Source organism: Rosa rugosa, chromosome 6 (assembly GCF_958449725.1).
Source record: "Rosa rugosa chromosome 6, drRosRugo1.1, whole genome shotgun sequence".
Lineage (NCBI taxonomy): Eukaryota > Viridiplantae > Streptophyta > Magnoliopsida > Rosales > Rosaceae > Rosa > Rosa rugosa.
In genome coordinates this window covers 27893608-27909961 of record NC_084825.1, presented here as the reverse complement: position 1 = coordinate 27909961, position 16354 = coordinate 27893608, and the positions used below count along the sequence as shown (strand labels likewise).

Sequence of the window (16354 nt, the reverse complement as noted above, 5' to 3'; positions counted from 1 at the left end):
TAGAGGATGGAGAGGAAAATGGAAAGGAAATGGAGAGACAAAGAAGATGGAATGGATGAAGGAATGTTTAAAGGAAAGTGGAGAGAAAATGGAGAGGAAATGGAGAGACAAAGAAGATGAAATGGATGAAGGAATGTGTTTTTCTTCTTTGTTGTAGCCTCTATTTATAGGCTACCAAGCAAAACTATTTGGCCTTAAACAAATGATGATGGGTTAGGTTTGTGCATTTAAACATTAATGGAATTTGTTAGGTTTGAATATTTAAACACTAATGGAATTTGTTAGGTTTGAATACTTAAACACTTACTGGAATTTATTAGGTTTGAGTCACTTTTTGCTCATTTTTCCTTCAATTAATTCTCCACCAAGACTTCAGATTTTGCCTGTGACTTCTTCATATGAAATGATCCATCATGAGTTTAGATCATTTTATCAAATTTTCAGAATTTATTTCCATGCCATTGGGCCGAAATCGCTGCTGGACTCCTTACAGGTCCAGTTTTCCAGTTTTGCTTCTGCAGAAAATTGGGTTGACTGTTTGAAGGCCTTCCACTTCTATTTGTGTCACGCCCCGAATTTTGAATAATAAATTCAAATCCGAAACATGAATTAAACCACTTAATTAAATAAACGTTCTGAATTTTTTTCTCAAAACAACCTCACCACACGATACACAAACTCCAAATCTTGAAACCTCGAGTTCATTATTACAATTCACTCTCACAAGCAATATTGTAAAGCTCTAAATGAGCATAACACACCTCATAGGCTCACAAAGTAATTCAGATTGACACAATTGCAGCTATTCTACGCAGCTCGATCTCCGTCTTGATTCTCTTGACCTGTAGGATTACCCGCTACACAATTTGAATAGTGTACCGGGATTGCAACAACACAAACCCGGTAAGCTTTTGACAGCCCGTATGAGTAAACAAGGAATTGCACGACTTTTAAGAACAAATCAATTTAAGTAATTCTTAGCATAAAAATTGAAGTGCACAACGTCACTTCAAGCATCAATCAACTCACATCTTACCATGACCACCCAAAACAACTAAACTTTCCCTTTCCAATATATACTCAAGGGTATATGATAGTTATAATATCCCCTCCACGCAGCATGTCATACTCAAAGACACATAAAAACTTGAGGTTATCCCTCAAACAGTATGATGGCAGACATACTTGAGGTTATAACTGAATCGTAACCTGTCACCTTGGCCAAGGTTTAATCTTACGATAATACTTGTCATAATCATCGACACACGATGAAGACACCTGCCACTATCATCGACACACAATGAAAACACTTGCCACAATCATCGACACACGATGAAAATACTTGCCACTTTCATCGACACACTATGAGAACACTTGCCACAATCATCGACACACGATGAGAATACTTGGCACTTTCATCGACACACGATGAGAATACTTGGCACTTTCATCGACACACGATGAGAACACTTGCCACAATCATCGACACACGATGAGAATACTTGGCACCATCATCGACACACGATGAGAACACTTGACACCAACATATAATTCGTCTACACATTTTCAACTATCGCACTTTACTCAACTACTCTTTATCACGAACAACTCAATACATCACACAATGTCATAACTTTCAATATATATTTCACGTAAATATATATATACGTAATCACCTACACAAGAGTGACTACTAATACCATCTATAGTTCACATGCAATAAAAACAAGAAATTCATTTTTATACTTAAAATTCATTTTCCTTACCTGTGAGCAGTAGCCCTATGAACCGTAGTCGATCAAGTTCATATTATTTCAAAACAAATCTTTATTTTCTTAAAACAATTTCCACACCTTTATAATTCAATATAAATCACTAATTTCAATTCGTGAATGAACCATGTGCGATTTTACTCACCTCTAATCCAGCTGCGTCTTCTTAACAACTCAACAACAATTTCACAAATTGTCCGCCAAATCGATCCATCAATCACCTAGAACAGTTGAGGTGGCCGGAAAATTTCCAGAATCCGGCGAAAATTTGCAGAATCCGTCAAGGCTTGATTTCGACATCAAAACTTCAATTTCAGGCTTCGATCCCTTCTGGAGAGTTGTTAAGAAACTCAAGGCGAACTCACTGGTTCAAGAATCACAGAAAAATAGGGTCTGTAGCTCGAGATATACCGATCGAAAGCTTCGGTGGTCGGAAAAATTCCAGAATCCGGCGAGCTTGAGTTTCGACGTAAAAACTTCAATGAAACGCTTCGATTCCTTCTGGAGATTTGTTCAGAAACTCAAGGCGAGTTCTTCAAGCCAAGAATCATAAAGAATGGTGGTCTGTAACTCGAGATATTCGGATCAAAAGGTGATTTTCGATTTAAACTGAGGCGAGCTCCGACGAACGTGAAATCGTTCTACCCAGGTCCGGTCCTTCTTGGTGGTTGTTCAGAACGTGGAGGCGAGTCCAATGAGCCAAAAATCAAAAGAATTGGTGGCCTGTAGCTCAAGATATCGAGATTGAACCAAAACGAGCTCAAAACGGAACCGTGTCCTCCGCCGCCGCTGTCGGCCGTGTTGTGGTGCAAGGCTGACACTGGCGGCTACAGAAGGACGAGGCGAAGGCGTGGGATGTGGTCTGGTGCCTTGAGGTGGGAGAGGTGAGTTGATGATGATTTGCTCTGTTTTTGGTTCGGTTCGGCCGAGAGAGAGAGAGAGAGAGAGAGAGAGAGAGAGAGAGAGATTTTTGCTGTGTTGCACTGTTGCCTACCACCTTCCACTAAATTCATACTATATGAAAGAAATAAAGCAGAAGTATTGCTTTTCCCTTGTTGCTCAAAACACGGTTTGTACATTTTAATTAAAAGAAAACTCCACTACCATCCATAGTGCCATATAGAAAAAGAGGTTATTACAATTTGGCTCTTGCACTCTTCATAAGAAATGTTTATTAGGATGTCTAGAATGGATCTGGAAGATTTCAGCTCATTTGAAGTTCATTTGGTCAGGTGGTCGCTCCTTCTTCCTTGCTTGGCTTGGTTTCTCCTAGCCGGAGTAGGAAAATGTGTAAAGTTGACATTTTTAGTGCATTTCCATTTTTCTCCATCATTTTATGGACCTAACACTTATTTCATCATCATCTACTCCAATGTACCTAAAAAATAGAAATTGAGTTAAAAAACGATTCGTTAAAGAATTAACGAAGCAAAATATGAGGAATTAACTATTAAAATACCACATTAAAATGCTCCTATCAAATTCCCCCACACTTAGCTTTTGCTAGTCCCTTAGCAAAATCAAAACACAGACACAACTAAGACTCAATGAAATTTTAAAGAAAGAAAGAGTCAAACGTTATGACATACAAAGACTTTATTGCCCTTCAACATTTTGTCTCAGAAATCTCTTACTTTCACAATATCAAGATTAACACTCAACCAAGAATCAATGTTTAGGCATTCGAGAGTTAATTAAAACACATAATCCACACATACACAAGTAGGACTTGGTTGTAACAATGGTGATGGGGTGGAGCTCAGCATGTTTCAGATAAGTATGATTCATATCCTCACAAGGTATATCCACTCTTTCTTCTCTTAGATCAAGGCAATGCTTAAAAGCTTATAATCACTCAATTATATGTGAGAGAAAATATTTTGAGGCAACAAACAGCTTGCATATTTCATCAATAAAAGCATTTTGTGAAGAATTTTTAAAAACCTCAAGAAATGACTAAGTGCACAAATGGACCTAAACCATAAGCTTGACTTTGTACCTGACTCCACTAACCAAATGCTGCCCATCTCAAGGATCAAGTAAGGACTTGAAACAGGTTGTAATGGGGCTAAGCTAGGGTTTTCGAAATGAAGATTAAGGATACAAAAATCCTAAGGACCTAGCAGAGCATATATGGATCACTTTATATCACCATTTTTGTGAGCCAATTATCATTGTACGTTTTGGGCTCAACCTTCACTCTAACCAACATGAGAATGGACAAAGGCTTAATTTTCAACTTTGAGCCTTCTACAAATTTGAAAGTCCAAAACCACATTTAACAATTTCCCAAGAGTTTTCTTTTCAAATTTTCTTTCATTTTTTTTTTCTTTGCATTTTTTTTTCTTGGTTTTTCCCCACCCGACATTTGTCTTTCATTGTCACCCCTACACAATATGTCATGCTCTACTAAGTCCCTAGTACAAGGGTAAAGGTGTCATGTACTAAGCTCATGGTAGGGTAGTGAGGGTGATGAAACAAAGGTTTTCAACATAGGCTCAAAGGGGTTCATTCTAAAGAGTCCCACGATGGGCACAATTGGGGACACATGCTTGTTTGGTTATGGTGGTTACCCTAATGCCTTCTATCCTATCCAAGATCAGGGCATATTATGGCATACAAGTTTTGACAGTCACAAAAGTCGAGTTCTAGTATTCTCTAGTCCATTAAAATCTATGGCACATGATCATTGGATTTTCAAAGAATGATGAGGTTTTGCAAATACAACCATGAAATTGTGGACTTATCAATTAAGCACTCAAAAAGAATGTATTTTAGCTCAACAGCTCACTTAGGGTCAAATGAATTAGACTTAATCCTAGCATGCTTTATGAACCAAGTTACAATCCTAACTCAAATCTTCATACAAGTATCACAACGTCGATTAACCACAGAATTCAGTTAAGTCTTATTTCGATTGCGAAAACCTTCAGCCATGAATTCAGAGACATGTTCATCGTAGACGTTAGGAGCATCCTAAGACTCAAGCAAACAAAAAGATTCTATAAAACCAACGTAATATGTATAGTTTTTTTTTTAATTGAAAATATTCTGAAATAAAGGTGTAAACCCACCCCACACTTAGAATCTACATTGTCCGCAATGTAGGCAAAAAAAAAATGGTATATAGACCCTAAATATGGGGGGCTACGAAAATAAGGGTAAAAGAAACAATCAAACAAAGACACTACAAGTACAATTCAATTCAACCTAAGCAAGTGAAATGATAGAAATGTCAAACTCTCGTTGATGGTTCCTCCATAGCTTCGGTTGAAATGGGTTGCCTCCCATGCAGCGCTTAATATTTATAGTCCTTCAGCCTGGACTCTTCTCCTTGTATACACGTCTTGGGGTGCCTCCTGAAGGAATGGATGAATTTCAAAACTTTTTAATTAGTGCGGAATAAGTTTAACAATTAAACTACTAACTAAACATAAAATCAATTCCTTTAACCCATGATCTTGGCTTATTGTGATATGTATATAAACAAAGCATGCATAGTAAGGAAGAACAAAGAGGGAGTTTATGTTCTACTCACCCTTGGAGCGTGATTTTAATCCGATCCAAGTGAACTACCAAAGTTCCTCTCCTTGATCTCTCCTTGTGTGTGTTTCCTCCACCTTGAAGCACCTTGAATTAAGAACTCATTCTTGTACTCCTTCTTGTGCTTGTAATCTCCTCCTTGATGTAACAAGTAAAGCCACAAAAATATATGGCCTCTAAGGATCTTCACCAAGTGAATCAAGAGATGAAGAAAGATGAAAGAAAAGAAGAAATTATGCAAGTGTTCTTCTTTCCTTTAATTTCTGAAAAATGGACCAAGAGAGAACTCTCTTTCTCTCTCTCTAATCTAAAAATAATAGTGTGGAGACACACCATTATTATGTCTATGCTTTCACTTTTATATAATAGGAAATAACTCCAATTACTAAAAGAAAATATTGACTTTCATAAAGCCAATATTTTGGCTGGTCCATACATGTTATTGGGCACTAAAAATGTGTCTTGGGCTTTTATTTAAATCTCATTTAGTGAAGCCCAAGTCCACACCAAAATCAGACAATCGTTTAGGCCCAATAGGTTCGGGTTTTACCCGAAAATTCTAATTATGTCCAAATAATAAATCTAATTAATTATTTGCTCATAACCAACTCTTGTTTAATCTTCTTCATATACAATCTCAAGGATCCACTTATATGGTGTGCGATCTCTTAGGTTCTAATTAACAAGGCAGTGAAGTTTATAGAAACCATTCTATTTTGTTTACGAATCAAAAACTCCATTTTGATTCTCCCTTGTTATTAGGATAATAAATGTTTATTAATCATTGGGGACTTCACAAGTCATGAGTGACGTCTTGCAACATATCATGACTACCCTAGTTAATGTAGAATGACAAAGAACCTATTCAATTGGAATTACAATACAATACGGTCCTTCTCTAACACGATGTTCTAAATCGCATCATCGGGGTATGGAATTGATATGTCAATCCCCTAATGTGATTTTCATTCTTATGTGATTCTTAGAATGTGACTAAAAAATCCTTTTTAAATCTCATTCAATGCTTTGGCCAAAGACTCATTGAATCACATCTTTGAACATACACCTTATTTACTTAAGGATAGAGATTCCTTGTTGTACACTCACATGTCTTCATGACCGAATTGATTATACCAATGAATGCATCTATTATATCCATTAAGGGACACAATATTATTGCATCATCAAGAGATAATCCATTCACTCATAAGACAACTATGGTGTCTCAGGTCAAAGGACTAATTTGTATTATTGCAATTTAGAGTTCAAGTTTGACATGTAAGTAAGACTCCATACAAGAACTCTAATGATCGCGTTCAGTGTACTCTTTAAGTTAAGAGCACCCACATATATACTTGTATTAGTGTCTCTACACAAATGACAAGAGACATATCATCCTCCGTATTGAGCATACATAGTATGTGCTAGTCTTTCCGGATTATCAATGTCCAAGTGATAATCCTATGACTAGGAACCTTTTAGGATAAGAGTGTGAAAGAGTAAAGGTCTCACACATCTAACTCTTTAGATTACTTTCTCTTTAACTCATATTCCTTGGACCTTGTTCAATCAAATATTAAATATAAGCAATGAACAATAAACTTGCCCTTTTGGTTGGGCTTCTGCTACGCTAAAAGTAGCATGTGTCAATCCCCGGCAACGGCGCCAAAAATTGACACGCTAAAAGAAAACGCTCAATTTAACCCTGCAAAATGTAGTTGTTAGTATAGAATAAGTAGGGATCGTTCTAGCCGAGGATTGAAGGTACACCTGTAATTGCAAAAACAAATAAAGAATTAAATTAAGTAAAAAGTATAATATTTCCAGAAAATAAAACAAATGATATATACAAAGTAACAAACAAAGGGGGTTTAGGATTAGGGTTTCGAAAATTAAAATAAATAAAATAAAGAAAATACAAAAACACCTATACAAGAATGGAATGTAAGAAACAAAGATAAAAACCAATTCCATGTAATCAAATTCGATTCAAACCCTATAATTGATCATTCAAGTCATGAGAAAGAAGTTGATCATGTGAAACATTCGAAACAAATGATTTCCCATATTTTACTTTCCTTAACTAATTAATCCAAATGAAAACACCTAGATCAATCCTATTAAACATGAAATCAAAGTCTAGAAAGCTAGCTAATCAAAACATGTTCAACGCAAGAAGCATAGAGAAAGGTTATCAACTTAAGTGCACAACCTAGCTAGTTATTTGCAATCCTCTTCAATTGAATTCGACCTTTGTCCAAAGCCTTTACTACTTGTGATTTAGGTTCACAAAACTATTAGGTGAATCGTTTACCAAAATCTAGCACCAATTACATGCAAATCCTATAAGTGTCGACCCAAATAAGATAAACATATAAAAGTTTTCTGTCAAGCAAATTCAATCGAACAAACTCACATAAGCAACTTAGAATCACAATTATGGAATTCGAAATCTTTATTCAAATATAGAAATTGGGCTTAAACTTTTCCCTAAACGTTATTGTTAACTATAAACAAATTCCTACGAAATCAAACAAGGAAATCAAAAGATTACAAGGAAAAAGAATGAATTACACCGTGAGTTGGGGATGGAGATGGAGAGCTTGAAACGTTGGAATCTTGAATCTTGGAAGCAAGCCTTCAAGGTGGACGATGGAGGATATGATCTTCACGGCTCCTTCTTCTTCTTCCTCTCCTTGCTTGAAAACGCGGAATTTTGCAACTAGAAAATGGAGAGACAAAGAAGATGAAATGGATGAAGGAATGTGTAAAGGAAAATGGAAAGGAAATGGAGAGACAAAGAAGATGAAATGGATGAAGGAATGTCTTAGGAAAATGGAGAGAAAATGGAGAGGAAATGGAGAGACAAAGAAGATGGAATGGATGAAGGAATGTGTTTTTCTTCTTTGTTGTAGCCTCTATTTATAGGCTACCAAGCAAAACTATTTGGCCTTAAACAAATGATGATGGATTAGGTTTGAGCATTTAAACATTAATGGAATTTGTTAGGTTTGAATATTTAAACACTAATGGAATTTGTTAGGTTTGAATACTTAAACACTTAATGGAATTTGTTAGGTTTGAGTCACTTTTTGCTCATTTTTCCTTCAATTAATTCTCCACCAAGACTTACGATTTTGCCAGTGACTTCTTCATATGAAATGATCCACCGTGAGTTTAAATCATTGTGTCAAATTTTCAGAATTTATTTCCATGCCATTGGGCCGGAATCGCTGCTGGACTCCTTACAGGTCAAGTTTTCCAGTTTTGCTTCTGCATAAAATTGGGCTGACTGTTTGAATGCCTTCCACTTCTATTTGGCTCTTGCACTCTTCATAAGAAATGTTTCTTAGGATGTCTATAATGGATCTGGAAGGTTTCAGATCATTTGAAGTTCATTTGGTCAGGTGGTCGCTCCTTCTTCCTTGCTTGGCTTGGTTTCTCCTAGCCGGAGTAGGAAAATGTGTAAAGTTGACATTTTTAGTGCATTTCCATTTTTCTCCATCATTTTATGGACCTAACACTTATTTCATCATCATCTACTCCAATGTACCTAAAAAATAGAAATTGAGTTAAAAAAACGATTCGTTAAGGAATTAACTAAGCAAAATATGAGGAATTAACTATTAAAATACCACATTAAAATGCTCCTATCACCATGTTTGCTTGATCATTGATATATATATATATATAGGAAAAAATTCTGTTTACTACCCTGTACTTTTGGGGGTTCGTCAATTTAGTCCCTGCACTTCTAATTTAATCAGAAAAATCCTCACACTCTCCAATTTGATCAAATCGAGCCATTTCCTCACCATTCCGTCAATTTCCACTGTTTAGGTTGCTGACGTGTCCATACGCCGTGTGACATGTCAGATTTGTGGGACCTTCCCACATGCAAAATTCCCAGGGTACCCCTCTCATATATCTCCCTTCCTTTCCCACTCGAGTAGCCTAAATCCTCAGAACCCCGTTTTCAATCGCTGAAGAACCCAAAATTAGAACCCTAAATAGAAGCCGTCATCCCAAAACGAGACACCGTAATAGGGGTTGTGTGAAGCGCTAATCTGATTCCCGTTTCCAATCTCGCAGCCAAGAACCCTAGAATCCTAAATCTCTCAAACCCAGAAGCACGAAACCGGGAAACCCAAAGCTGAATCCTCTTCCATTGGAGTCGAAGTTTCGAATCGAAGCTTCGATTGAAGACGTGGCCTCATGGTAGGCAACGACCTTGACCTATGGATTCCAAGGGGAGCCGATATCGAAGCAGATGAGGTTCCCGATTATGGTGAGTTCTTTTTTAGGGTTTCGAAGCTTCACGGGTTTATGTGAACTGTTTAGGGGGGAAGCTATTTAAGCTTTCACGAGTTCAGGATCTACGGTTTCCATAAAAAATTTGGGTTATGGGTAAGGTTTTTCGATTTTGGGTTTAGGGCTTTGAAAATATAGCTTCTGGTGTTTGTTTATATGGTTTCATGCTTTTGAAATTGCTGAATTGTATGTGCTCTCAGTTGGGGACAAATAAAGAAATAAGTTTGGTCTGCCATGTGCAAGGTGGTAGTAAAGAAATAGGGTTGGTCTGCCATGTGCTTTCAAATTTGACATTACTTTCTGTGTTGTGGTCCTAATGGGACCTAATATGCAAAGGAGGATGACTGTTTTGGCTTTATTCTGTTAACTTTGGTTGTTGTCGAGTTTATGGCGATACAATGGTTGGTTAGGTTGTGTTTCTTTTTTTTTTTTTAATTTTTTTTTATTACTAGTTGGTTAGCTTTTGTAAAGGGACCTTTGCAGAGGAAATTGGTTGTTGTAGACTTTATGGTGATTACGTTGTAGACTTGATGGTGCTTACTAGTTGGTGTAATGCTTTTGTAAAGGGATGTTTGAAGCTAAATTGTTTTGCCCCTTGACTTTTTTGCAGGGCAGCCGGATTATTTTACAATAAAGGTGTTTCATGGGGGCTGTATAAGGGATAACAAGTATGTGGGAGGAAAGGTGAATTTTTTTGACTATGTGGATAAGGACAAGATGTCCCTCGTAGAGGTAGACAATATGGTGAGGCAATTGGATCCAACATATGAAGGGCAGAGAATAGATTATTGGTATAGGATTGGTTCCGAGGATCAAACATTGACGAAGCTAAGTACTGATCTGGATGCCATTACAATGTGTTGCTGTGTACCTTCAATTAGGTTGGTGTTACTGTATTTAGATCATATGGAGCTGCATGGTGTGTATGGGGACAGCTTGGATGAAGTGTATGAAATGGAGGTCATCTTTTTTAGCCAAGCAGAATCTGGTGGGGTAGTTATAGAGGAACTGCCAGATAGCCCAAGAGAAATACCTCCTAGACCAGCAAAGAGAAACGCTGGGATAGTTATAAGAGAAGTCCAGGATATTGTGCCATTTCAACAGATGAAGGCTGCTAGTATTGGTCCGAATGACAAGGGTAAAGAAAAGGTTGATGAAAGGAGCAACCAAAACTCTAGCGGTATCGACTTTGATGATCTGCACGATATAGACATCCTAGATTTCATGCAAAGTTATGGTGGACAAGGGTTTGAAGATAATGAAGAGGATGAAGAAGATGATGGATCTGATGGGAATAATGATGATGACTATAACCCTGAGTTGGATGATGAAGATTATGACCCTTATGGTATAGATGATGATGATGATGATGATGATGTTGAGGGTATGGAAGGAAGTCAAGGAGCAGATGGTGGAAAGCAAACTGAAGATGGTGTAGGAACAAGCAGTCAATTACTTGTATTGGGGAGCAGAAATGCATATGCTGATTTGGAAGACAATGAGGACATGTTTGCTAATGTGGATTCGGATGAAGAGAGAATGGGACCTGCCGTAAACTCTGATGGGGAGCCTGAAGATGAATTCCCAGAATTTAACCCGAAGACAGACATGAAGAAACCTGAGTTCTGCAAAGGGATGAAATTTGCTAATGTAAGGATATTAAGAGCTGCATTGAGGGAGAAAGCAATTCAAGGTGGCTGGGAATACGTGTACCTCAAAAATGACAAGCAAAGATTAAGAGTGATATGCAAGGAGGATGACTGCCCCTTCGAGCTTTATGCATCAAAAATGCAACATGAGAACACACTCATGATCAAGACATATGAAAGTGAGCACAAGTGCACAAGAAAGTGGAACAACACAATGGTAAGGTCTAGATACTTGACTGCAAAATTCAAGGACAAGATTCAGCTTAATGAAAACTGGAACACAGGTGACTGCAATTACATGTTTTTGAATTTGAATTGTAATGGTTTAATTGTGTACCAAACTGACTGCAATTATGTTTGGTGTGTTTGATATGCAGGTTCTCTTGCCCAGACCATGTCTACGAAGATCAAGGCAAGGGTATCAAAGCAAATGGCCTATCGGGCTAAAAGGGCAGCTTTGTTGGAATTGGAGGGCTCTATTAGGGAACAATTTGCAAGGCTGGCAGACTATGGCAAAGAGCTGCAGCGGGTTGACCCAGCAACCACGATAGATATCAAGTGTGATTTCTCACACTCAAGCAGCCAGCCCATTTTCAAGAGAATGTACATATGTCTGGGGGCCCTTAAGAATGGATTCAAGGCAGGTTGTAGGGCTGTTATAGGATTAGATGGTGCTCATCTAAAGAGTGCTTTTGGAGGGCAACTCTTGACAGCGGTTGGGATCGATGCCAACAACACCACATGGGTCATAGCATATGCAATGGTGGAGAATGAGACTAAAGATTCGTGGATTTGGTTTCTGCAGTTATTGGGAAAGGATTTGGATATGAATGATGGTGGAGCCGGGTGGACATTTATAAGTGACAAACAGAAGGGATTGATGCCTGCTTTTGATGAGGTGGTCCCCTTAGCACATATCAGATTCTGTGAGAGACATATGTGGACTAACTTCACAAAGTTATTTCCGGGGAAAGAGATGAAGGACCAGATGTGGAAGTGTGCTAAAGCAACCACAATGCCTTTCTATTTAAAAGAAATGGAAGATATGAAACAGTTGAATGAGAAGGCATATGATTGGATGAAAGGTATATGCAGTTTTGGCTTCTTATTTGTATTCAGCTTATGTATGCAGGAATGTTTATTGACACAATGACTTGCTAACTGTTTTGCAGAACCTGAAAGGCCCCCAAAACATTGGTGCATGGCTTTCTTTAACACTGCACAGCTGTGTGACATTCTAATCAATAACTTGTGCGAGAGTTTTAATGGATGGATAAGAGACGCTAGGGGTAAGCCACCTCTGTCCATGTTTGAAGAAATCCGGGTGAAGCTAATGACAAGGATTCAGCTTAGAAGGGAAAAAATGCAAGCTTACCATGGCAACATTTGCCCCAAGGCAAGGAAAACACTTGAAAAGAATAAGTTGAAAGCAGCTACAGACTGTATTTCTACCTTCAATGGAGGTCACCAAGCTGAAGTTGAGAACTTTGGTGGCTCTAAGAATACTGTGGACCTGAATCTAAGGACATGTTCTTGTCGAATGTGGGACTTGTTGGGAATTCCTTGCAAACATGCAGTCTCGGCTATTTTCCTGAAGAGGGAGGACCCGGATGATTACGTTGCTGAATGCTACCTCAAGAAGACCTATATGGCAATATACAGCAACCTCATAATGCCTGTTAATGGTATGGATCTTTGGTTAAGAGGTGAAGGACCAGCAATGTTACCTCCCCAATATACAAGACAGCCGGGCCGACCAAAAACAAAGAGGATTAAAGACTCTTCAGAGAAAGCTCAGGGATCTGGTACTAAACTAGGAAGAGTACAGAAATCACTAAAGTGTGGCAATTGTGGGGTCCTAGGTCACAATATTAAGACATGCCATCGGCATCTGCCACCAAAGGAGAAGAGTTCTGCCCTTAATAAAAGGAGGAAGCTAAACAACGGGGAGGGTTCTGAAACTCAGGTAATTGTATAACCTAAATGTTGTTTTCGATGATTTTGAAGTGTGAGATTATGCAAACACTTATTGTTACTTTCAGCAGACCAAGAAGGAAAAAAAAACAACCTTGACAAAGAATGAATTGAGGAAGAAAGCCAAAGAAACAGCCGAGTATCAAAGGGTATGATTAGCTCATTTTTTTCACTGTGTTTGTGTGTACTTGACTCATTTTAGCTTAACTCAATTACTTGCAATGAATTACCACATGTGTAGAAGAAGATGGCTTCCATGAAGGCCTCAAGAGCAGCAGGAACCAAATCTGCCCCATCAAGCTCAAGGAGTGTACCACCACCACCTGCCCCAACAAGGCCACCTGCCCCAACAAGGCCAGCAACATCAGCAACTGCCAGTTCAAGGCCTGTACAAAGTTCTCAAGCATCCAGCACCAAGGCTGCAAACTCAACTAGAACCTCGCAAAGAATTAGACAAAACTCAGGTAGAGGAGGTGGGAAATAGTTGAACTCCAATTTCACATTAGCAAGCCTTGCAATTCTATTTTGTACCCCCTTTTCGTGCAATCTGTTGGTATTTGCAAACTGATGACATCTTTTTGTTAGATATGGTGTTTGAACAGATTATGCGGATATATTGTTGTAAGGCTCTGTGTTTTTTTGCTTTTGTCAAGTTAGAGCTGCATTGTAGTGTTGTGTTCATGGGTTTGCTATTAGATAAAATTGGATGGAGGACTTGGATGTATCTTTTGGTTATATATGAACATCAGTGGATGCTTTTGAATCTATCAATCTATGAATTTATGTTGTTGTTTTTTTTTCTTTTGGCTGCCAAAATTTATGTTGTTATGACCTTTATGTTATGAACCCGTGCTTCTTGTTGTTAGGATGTCTTTTTCAAAACATGTTCAGGTTCAGACTAAGCTCAATGTCATGACTTAGTCCTTTTTGGCAACTTAATAATGTTGCCCAATCATGATGTGACACGTGGACCTTTGGGTTTTGTTAGAGGAAACTGATGTTCAAGAATTGGAGGGAAACTTTGGTCAGTTGGGTTCTAAGCGGGAAAGGAAGGGAGATATATGAGAGGGGTACCTTGGGAATTTTGCATGTGGGAAGGTCCCACAAATCTGACATGTCAAATGGCGTATGGACACGTCAGCAACCTAAACAGTGGAAATTGACGGAATGGTGAGGAAATGGCTCGATTTGATCAAATTGGAGAGTGTGAGGATTTTTTTTGATTAAATTAGAAGTGCAGGGACTAAATTGACGAACCCCTAAAAGTATAGGGTAGTAAACAGAATTTTTTCCATATATATATATGTGTGTGTGTGTAATAAGTTGCTATGGTCTTTCTGCAAGTTGCTTGATATTTGGGTGACATTTGCCGATTTGTGTGGACTCTAAATGCATTCAAAATTTATTTATGCCTTATTGAAATTGTTAGGTAAAAATAAGCTTGATTTTGGCCCTCTCTTTCTAATTGAAATTAATAAATCGCTCCAAACCGAAACCGACCCGCACCGCACCGAAAAATGGTGTAACCTAAATAATCGGTTTAGCCATTTTGTAATGCGGTTGCGGTTTGATATATAGGCCAACCGAAAAAAGCGGTTTGGACCTCAAACCGCACCGCGCCCACCCCTAGTTTTTTTTTGCAATATAATAATTTTAAGATTTCAATATCTTTTCCTTGAAGATGTATTAGTTTTTTGTCAAGTATTTTGTAAATTGAAAATGTGGATCCAATCGGCTCTCATATATGATGATGATTCACTAATGTGGCATACAAAATATATTGTATGTTACACTTACAATTTCATAATACATCACACAATGGTTAGAAAGAAAGCCAAGGGTTAGACAAGATTGATTAAAATTGGTAAGCACAGGGGGCACCCATGATGAAATTAAAAGTGCAGAAGCATAAATGATTTAGGGTGTAAAGATCAGGGAAATAAAATGAAATTTGCTCTTTTATTTACATAGATGCATGAGCCAAAGTAAATGCTACAAGCAAGTACTACTATGATGTATGATGATCATCTAGTAATTTGTCTGCACAGACATAACAATAAATTATTGATCAAAATGTGAACACTTTTTTTATATAGAATTATCAATATTGACCGGTAGCAGTCATGAGACAACTTGACTAATCCACTATATTAAACACGATTTAGTCATAAAATTGACACACTAATACACACACACACATAGCCCTTCTAGTGAGGGATCCATTTTTTTGGTCATTTTAAGGGATAGCTTATTAGACCCACTTTTCTATCACATATTCACATCTCCACCATTCAGTTTTTAGGTCTATATGAGTAGATTACCTCTGCGAATTTTCAGCCAAAATTGTGATTTACAATTATGAACACGAACGGTTCAAGTTAGACAGATTTGGTTCGTCTATTGATTTAAACTAGTTCGATACTGTAACGATCATCAATTTGGCTGAAAACTTGCATAAATGATCTGTACATTAGGACAAAAAAATTGAATGGTCGAGATGCCGAAAAGTGATCGAAAAGTGTTTCCCACAAGGGATCCCTTAAAATGGCCAAAGAAGGGATCCCTTAGTGGAAGTTTTTCGCTTCTTCTCGATCCATTTTTGGTCTGTTCTCTTTTCAGATTCTATGTTAGATGCTAGACCATTAAGAAGACCAGCAAAATGGAAATATCGCGCCTACAAAGAAGAAAAGCCAGGCAACATAGCATATAAGAAAACTAAGAGGGCATCCTTTCCCTAAACGTAGTTTTCCTTATTATAGAGACCTCAGCCAAGGGGTGAGTATGGCATATTTAAAGTGGGAGGTTGATGATGAAGACCACCTCATTTCAATCTTTACTGAAATTGGGCACAAGTCTGTATCTCATGCCAACTACACCTGTTATGTAGTTGGCTTCACTGCAATTGTACGTAGAAATATGAAAGAACAATGCCAAAGGTGCGATTTACATGAGTCTAGTTCGGACCATCAGTATCCAGTTAGAACTCAGGAAATTCTACAACATTCATTGGATGAAACTCATTTGTGATGCTAAATCAATAATTTTATTTGCATATGTATGAGTTTAGAAGACCTGTACGTATGATCAAAAAAGAAACATCTAATA

General features: G+C 37.8%; 1 protein-coding gene across 1 annotated transcript; it reads left to right on the top strand.

Annotated features, from left to right (window-relative positions):
- Window positions 1-9283: 9283 nt before the first annotated feature.
- LOC133718094 (uncharacterized) lies at window positions 9284-13994 on the top strand. The gene is made up of 5 exons (XM_062144901.1): window positions 9284-9603; window positions 10237-11559; window positions 11653-13241; window positions 13318-13398; window positions 13491-13994. The coding sequence occupies exons 1-3, from the start codon at window positions 9531-9533 to the stop codon at window positions 12426-12428; spliced, it is 2172 nt and encodes a 723-aa protein (XP_062000885.1). The 5' UTR covers window positions 9284-9530; the 3' UTR covers window positions 12429-13241; window positions 13318-13398; window positions 13491-13994.
- Window positions 13995-16354: the final 2360 nt, after the last annotated feature.